This window comes from Lepidochelys kempii, unplaced genomic scaffold (genome assembly GCF_965140265.1).
Source record: "Lepidochelys kempii isolate rLepKem1 unplaced genomic scaffold, rLepKem1.hap2 scaffold_174, whole genome shotgun sequence".
NCBI classification, from domain to species: domain Eukaryota; kingdom Metazoa; phylum Chordata; order Testudines; family Cheloniidae; genus Lepidochelys; species Lepidochelys kempii.
In genome coordinates this window covers 127,974-135,595 of record NW_027333613.1, presented here as the reverse complement: position 1 = coordinate 135,595, position 7,622 = coordinate 127,974, and the positions used below count along the sequence as shown (strand labels likewise).

The following is a 7,622-nucleotide window of genomic DNA, read 5'->3' as shown; positions in this document are numbered from 1 at the left end:
GGCTGGATCTGTGTGAGCCCCCGAAACCCTTCCCCCCCCCGCCCTCAGGTGGGACCCAGGCATCCAGCGTCGGCCACGCGCAGCTGGGAGGTAAAGACCCCAGCCCTACAGGTGCCCCCCAATCCGACCCGCAGCCCCCCCCAGCCCAGCCCTGCCGGTGCCCCTCATTCCCGACCCGCAGCCCCCCCCAGCCCAGCCCCGCCGGTGCCCTCCAATCCCGACCTGCAGCCCCCCCAGCCCAGCCCTGTCAGTGCCCCCCAATCCTGACCTGCAGCCCCCACAGCCCAGCCCCGCCGATGCCCCCCCACCCCGACCCACAGCCCCCCCACAGCCCAGCCCAGCCCTGCCAGTGCCCCTCACTCCCGACCCACAGCCCCCCCACAGCCCAGCCCCGTTGGTGCACCCCAATCCCGACCCCCAGCCCCCCACAGCCCAGCCCCGCCGATGCCCCCCCACTCCGACCCACAACCCCCCACAGCCCAGCCCAGCCCTGCCACTGCCCCTCACTCCCAACCCACAGCCCCCCCAGCCCAGCCCTGCCGGTGCCCCCCAATCTCGACCCGCAGCCCCCCCCCCCCAGCCCAGCCCCGCCAGTGCCCCTCACTCCCAACCCCACAGCCCCTCCAGCCCAGCCCTGCCGGTGCCCCCCCAATCTCGACCCGCAGCCCCCCCCAGCCCTGCCGGTGCCCCTCACTCCCGACCCCCAGCCCCCCCACAGCCCAGCCCGCCGGTGCCCCCCACTCCCAAACCCCAGCCCCCCCACAGCCCAGCCCCGCCGGTGCCCCTCACTCCCGACCCACAGCCCCCCCACAGCCCAGCCCCGTTGGTGCACCCCAATCCCGACCCGCAGCCCCCCCCAGGCCAGCCCCGCTGGTGCCCCCACTCCTGACCCCCAAGCCCCCCAACAGCTGAGCCCACCGGTGCCCCCCAATCCTGACCCGCAGCCCCCACAGCCCAGCCCTGCTGGTGCCACTCACTCCCGACACACAGCCCCCCCGAGCCCAGCCCTGCCGGTGCTCCCCACTCCCGACCTTCATCCCCCTGCTGCCCCAGCCCTGTCCCCCGCATCTCTGCCAGTGCCCTCACTCCCAGTGCTTGGGGAGGGGGTCTGGAGAAGGCTGGGAGGAGGGGAGATGTGGGGGTGGGCCCCGCTTATAGGGCAATGGGCGACGGGGAGGGGCTGACTGGGACAGCAGGTCGAGGAAAAATCATGGAGCAGGTCCTCAAAGAATCAATCCTGAAGCACTTGCATGAGAGGAAAGTGATCAGGAACAGCCAGCATGGATTCACCAAGGGAAGGTCATGCCTGACTAATCTAATCGCCTTCTATGATGAGATTACTGGTTCTGTGGATGAGGGGAAAGCAGTGGATACTCTGAGATAGCGCGTCTTTAGCAAAGCTTTTGACACGGTCTCCCACAGTATTCTTGTCAGCAAGTTAAAGAAGTATGGGCTGGATGAATGGACTATAAGGTGGGTAGAAAGCTGGCTAGATCGTCGGGCTCAACGGGGAGTGATCAATGGCTCCATGTCTAGTTGGCAGCCGGTGTCAAGTGGAGTGCCCCAAGGGTCGGTCCTGGGGCCGGTTTTGTTCAATATCTTCATAAATGATCTGGAGGATGGTGTGGATTGCACTCTCAGCAAATTTGCGGATGATACTAAACTGGGAGGAGTGGTAGATACGCTGGAGGGCAGGGATAGGATACAGAGGGGCCTAGACAAATTGGAGGATTGGGCCAAAAGAAATCTGATGAGGTTCAATAAGGATAAGTGCAGGGTCCTGCCCTTAGGACGGAAGAACCCAATGCACAGCTACAGACTAGGGACCGAATGGCTCAGCAGCAGTTCTGCGGAAAAGGACCTAGGGGTGACAGTGGACGAGAAGCTGGATCTGAGTCAACAGTGTGCCCTTGTTGCCAAGAAGGCCAATGGCATTTTGGATGTATAAGTAGGGGCATAGCGAGTAGATCGAGGGACGTGATCGTTCCCCTCTATTCGACATGGGTGAGGCCTCATCTGGAGTACTGTGTCCAGTTTTGGGCCCCACACTTCAAGAAGGATGTGGATAAATTGGAGAGAGTCCAGCGAAGGGCAACAAAAATGATTAGGGGACTGGAACACATGAGTTATGAGGAGAGGCTGAGGGAGCTGGGATTGTTTAGTCTTCAGAAGAGAAGAACGAGGGGGGATTTGATAGCTGCTTTCAACTACCTGAAAGGGGGTTCCAAAGAGGATGGCTCTAGACTGTTCTCAATGGTAGCAGATGACAGAACAAGGAGTAATGGTCTCAAGTTGCAGTGGGGGAGGTTTAGGTTGGATATTAGGAAAAACTTTTTCACTAAGAGGGTGGTGAAACACTGGAATGCGTTACCTAGGGAGGTGGTAGAATCTCCTTCCTTAGAGGTTTTGAAGGTCAGGCTTGACAAAGCCCTGGCTGGGATGATTTAACTGGGAATTGGTCCTGCTTCGAGCAGGGGGTTGGACTAGATGACCTTCTGGGGTCCCTTCCAACCCTGAGATTCTATGATTCTATGAGGAAGGGGGCTGTGGCAAGGGGGCAGCTACTGACGAGGGGAGTTCGTGGCGGGGGATGACCTTGCTAATGACCATGGGGGGCAGGTTATGGGCATAGAAGAGAGGGCAGATTACACCTGGGTGCGGATGGGGTCAGGATATGGGGTTGGATGGGGGGGCAGGTTATGGAGTAGGGGGGACTGGGGGCAGGATACAGGGGAAGGGGCAGGTTATGGGGGAGCGGCTTTGGGGCACCTGGGCGCAGATGGAGCGTGGGGGGCTCGGTTGGAGGGGCAGGTTATGGGGTGGGGGAGGGGCAGTTTCGGGAGGGGTCCAGTCTAGCAGTGCAATGGTAGAGAAAGGTGGGACCCCTCCCTGGCGCCCCTCCTTTTACCCCCTTCCCCTTGTCCCCCTGCCCGTGCAGGGTCATGACCTCCCCAGAGTGGGGCTCTGTCCCCCGCCCGGCCCAGCCCCTCACGGACCTGGATTTCCACTCGGGGGCCCGGATCGCTGAACTCAACCAGCTGGTCCAGGAGCTCAGCAAGCGGACGGCACGGGACCCAGGCGTCCGGGCCACCCAGGAGCTGGTGGTGCTCAAGGACTTTGTGTTCTCCTTGCTGGGTGAGTGCCGGGAGCCCGGACGCCTGGGTTCTCTCCCCGGCTCTGGGAGGGGAGTGGGGGCTGGTGGGTCAGAGCAGGGGGGCCGGGAGCCCGGACGCCTGGGTTCTCTCCCCGCTCTGGGAGGGGAGTGGGGGCTGGTGGGTTAGAGTGGAAGTGGGGCTGGGAGCCCGGACTCCTGGGTTCTCTCCCCGGCTCTGGGAGGGAAGTGGGGGCTGGTGGTTAGAGCAGGGGGGAGCTGGGAGCCCGGACGCCTGGGTTCTCTCCCCGGCTCTGGGCAGGGAGCGGGGGCTGGTGGGTTAGAGCAAGGGTGGGCTGGGAGCCGGGACGCCTGGGTTCTCTCCCTGGCTCTGGGAGGGGAGTGGGGGCTGGTGGGTCAGAGCAGGGGGGCTGGGAGCCCGGACGCCTGGGTTCTCTCCCCGGCTCTGGGAGGGGAGTGGGGGCTGGTGGGTTAGAGTGGAAGTGGGGCTGGGAGCCCGGACTCCTGGGTTCTCTCCCCGGCTCTGGGAGGGCAGTGGGGGCTGGTGGGTTAGAGCAGGGGGGAGCTGGGAGCCCGGACGCCTGGGTTCTCTCCCCGGCTCTGGGCAGGGAGCAGGGGCTGGTGGGTTAGAGCAAGGGTGGGCTGGGAGCCGGGACGCCTGGGTTCTCTCCCTGGCTCTGGGAGGGGAGTGGGGGCTGGTGGGTCAGAGCAGGGGGGCTGGGAGCCCGGACGCCTGGGTTCTCTCCCCGGCTCTGGGAGGGGAGTGGGGGCTGGTGGGTTAGAGTGGAAGTGGGGCTGGGAGCCCGGACTCCTGGGTTCTCTCCTGAACTCTGAGGCTATGGTGGTTGGATGCAGATGAGTCAACCCGGACTCCTGGGTTCCTTTTTTTCCTAGCCCCTCGTCCTTTCTCCCGCCAGGTCTGGTGCAGCAGCTGGACGGGAGGCTCCCGTTGGCCAACGAGTACCTCCTCCTCTCCGGCGGGGCCCGCCAGGGCACGGTGGACATGGACCCAGGCGTCCTGGGCCGCTCGGCTCCGGGGGCCGACTACGATGCCGACTACACCCTCCTGGTGCCCGTCCTCCAGGCCCGCGGCTGCCCCGTCACTCTGGACATGTGCCGGTGCCCACCGGGCCACGCCTGGCTGGCGCTAGGCCCCTTCGGGCCCGAGGCTTGCCGCCGCTGGGCCGACTGCTGCCGTGACCATGGCGGCGAGGCCTACCTGGCCCCAGGCCTGGTCTCGGCCTGGTTCTCCCAGGCCTTGGGCGCCGTGGCCGACAGGGTCCGGGCTGCCCCGCGCCGAGGGGGGCCGGTGGTGGAGCGGGTGGCCGGCCACGGGGGCCTCGTCACCCTGCTCCTGAGCCACGGCACGGTGCGGGCGCTGTACGACGTGGTGCCCGTGGTGGCCTTCCAGGGGTGGCCGGCGGTGGCCCAGGAGTGGCTGGGCCGCAGCCATTTCTGGGACGGCAAGCTGAGGGAGGAGGACGTGGCCGGGGGCTTCTACCTCCTGCCCGGCTCGGGCCCAGCTTGGCGTGAGGCCTCGGGCCCAGGGGAGGCCTCGGACCCGGCTTGGCGTGAGGCCTCGGGCCCAGTGGAGGCCTCGGGCCCGGCTTGGCGTGAGGCCTCGGGCCCAGTAGACGCCTCGGGCCCAGCTGGACATGAGGCCTCGGACCCGGTGGAGGCCTCGGACCCGGTGGAGGCCTCGGGCCCGGCTTGGCGGGAGGCCTCGGACCCGGTGGAGGCCTCGGGCCCGGCTTGGCGGGAGGCCTCGGGCCCGGTGGAGGCCTCGGGCCCGGCTTGGCGGGAGGCCTCGGGCCCGGTGGAGGCCTCGGGCCCGGCTTGGCGGGAGGCCTCGGGCCCGGTGGAGGCCTCGGGCCCGGCTTGGCGGGAGGCCTCGGGCCCGGTGGAGGCCTCGGGCCCAGCTTGGCGGGAGGCCTCGGGCCCGGTGGAGGCCTCGGGCCCGGCTTGGCGGGAGGCCTCGGGCCCGGTGGAGGCCTCGGGCCCGGCTTGGCGGGAGGCCTCGGGCCCGGCTTGGCGGGAGGCCTCGGGCCCGGTGGAGGCCTCGGGCCCGGCTTGGCGGGAGGCCTCGGGCCTCGCTTGGCGTCTGTCCTTCTCCCGGAGCGAGTTCCATCTCAAGAAGGCCGTGCCGCCCCCGCTGCTCCAGGCCTACCGGGCCGCCCGGGCCGCCCTCGGCGGGGCCTGGGGCGGGCGGGGCGGGGCCCTACTACCTCTGGACCCTGGTGCTCTGGGCCTGCGAGCGCCTGCCCGCCCGCTACCTGGGCCGGGAGGAGAACGCGGCCCATTGCCTGCTGGGCCTGCTGGACGACATGGCCGCCGGCCTCGGGGCCGGGGCCGGTCCCCACTACTTCCTGCCGGCTACGACAGGCTGGCGGGGGTCCCGGAGCCGGGCCTGGCCCACGCGGTGGCTGCCGTCAGGGGGGACCCGGCGGGGCACCTGCGGGAAGCGGTGGAGAGGGTCAAGATGGCTGCCAAGTTGGGCAGGGGGCTGGACGCGGGAGCCGAGGCTGAGGAGTAGGGGTGGGGTGTCATATCATCTCCCTCTGCTCTGGGAAGGGAGTGGGGTCTAGGGTTAGAGCAGGTGGGCTGGGCGCCAGGACTCCTGGGTTCTCTCCCCAGCGCTGGAAGGGGAGTGGGGTCTAGGGGTTAGAGCAGGTGGGCTGGGCGCCAGGACTCCTGGGTTCTCTCCCTGGCTCTGGGAGGGGAGCAGGGAAGCGGGTCTGGGAGCCAGGACTCCTGGGTTCTCTGTATTCCCACTCTCTTCGGGGTTTGGAGGTTGCCTGACTCCTCCTGTCATGAAAATCCACGTTTCCCAGACAGCTCAGGGCTACTAAGACTTTATCGTGGGTTACTCATACATATATATATGTATTTTGGTACCATTTAAATGTGCCAAAAAGAGTCCGGAATTAGGGGGAGGGGGAACTGATCCAAGAGAACCCCAAAATGAAGGTATTGTCAGGGGCCTTTGGATCTATTTGATTGCAGGGGTGACAGCATTTTTGGGGTGAGTATCAGACCCGGGGGGGGGTTGTCTTGTAACATGTGGGAGCTGTCCGATGGGGAACCTCGATATTTTGCGGGAGCTGGCATGGGAAATTGGACGGGGACCCCAGAATTATAGGGGGTCGGATGCATTCAGTTCTTTTCAGTGGCCTGTGAGCCCCAAAATATCAGCTGGATATTTCCGCTGAGAGTTTGATCCCCTGTTTTGTGGGGGAGCGTTGGCGGCTGGAAAATTGGGGCGTTGGGTACCGATGGGCAGTGAACCCCAAATGAGGGGCTATTGAATCTTTCCACTGGGCCCCCAAAATCAGTACTGTGGGGGTGAACAGCTGGGCTGTGCCCCTGAAAAGTTTGGGGTTCTCTGGAGTTTAGCGGCGTAGACTAGGCTGTGGCCCCGGTCAAGTGCCCCCCCTCCTGTTAAATGTGGGGGCCCAGAGCAATTTGGTAGAAGGGGGCTTGCGGGAAGGCCAGTGATTTTCCGGGTAGTTCTTCGTCCCTCTGTCCTTTTGGGGGACAGCGGGTTGTGTGTTGTCCCTGATGGAAGGGATGGGCCGATGGGTGGGGGGCGTGAGGGGGTATCTCTGGGGATTGGGATGCCAGCGGCGTCTGCACATCTGGGCCCCCCAGGCCTGCGCGGGAACGAGATGTTTCCTTTTTTGTAGATAATAAAAAGTAAATTGGAAGGCACTGGGTGGGCCGGTGTATTTCGCTGCCCCCCTGCCGGTGTGGGGGGGGGGAGCTGGGCTGGGCTAGCAGGGGCTGTGGGTCGGGAGTGAGGGGCACCGGCAGAGCCCTGAGTCCCCCACTATCCCATGAGCCCCAGGGCCCATAGCCTGGCAATCAGGGTGAAGCCGGGAGGGTGGATTAGGATCCTGATCCGCTTATAGCTTCTGGCCTTGCCTCTCTCCGGCTTGGCCAATGAAGCGGCCGAATTTGCATATGCAGATCAGGATACCAATTAGCTCCGGTTTCAAGACAGAGCCAGAAAGGTCGGTTTCAAGGCTCCCCCTCCTCCCCCAACGGACGGGCCTGGCAGGGGGTGCTCTCCGCCTTTCCACACACACACACACACACCCCAGGCCGGCAGGGGTGAGTCTGGCTGAGTCGTCATCCTCAATCGCACTTTTCACCCATAATCGCTAAAGCCCATCTGGATTTTCTCCGGAAAGTCTGGCCCTGATCCCCGGCGTCTGGGCAGGATCTCCGCGGGGGCGCCGCCGCCATTTGTCCTGAAATCCCTGGCCCGGCCCAGGCCCGGTTCTGCTTCGGTTCCTGTACTTGGCAAATATCGCTGTTAAACAGCTCCCCAGAGGTGGGCGCATCTCGGCGCCGGGCGAGGGGTCCCCGGGTCACCGGCCGCCCCACCCCAGAGCTGGCTCCATCTCAGCGCCGGGCAAGGGATCCCTGGGTCACCACCCGCCCTGTCCCAGAGGTGGCCGCATCTCGGCACTGGGCAAGGGGTCCTTCGGTCACTGGCTGCATCTTAGCG

The 7,622-nt window shown here is 65.4% G+C and overlaps 1 protein-coding gene across 1 annotated transcript; it reads left to right on the top strand.

The window, feature by feature from the left end:
• The first annotated feature begins 1,404 nt into the window (after positions 1-1,404).
• TMEM102 (transmembrane protein 102) lies at positions 1,405-7,421 on the top strand. The gene is given in 5 exon segments (XM_073326923.1): positions 1,405-1,473; positions 2,939-3,135; positions 4,030-5,299; positions 5,301-5,479; positions 5,482-7,421. Coding segments are annotated over 4 exon segments (1,806 nt in total). The 5' UTR covers positions 1,405-1,473; positions 2,939-2,942; the 3' UTR covers positions 5,646-7,421.
• The last annotated feature ends 201 nt before the right edge of the window (positions 7,422-7,622 follow it).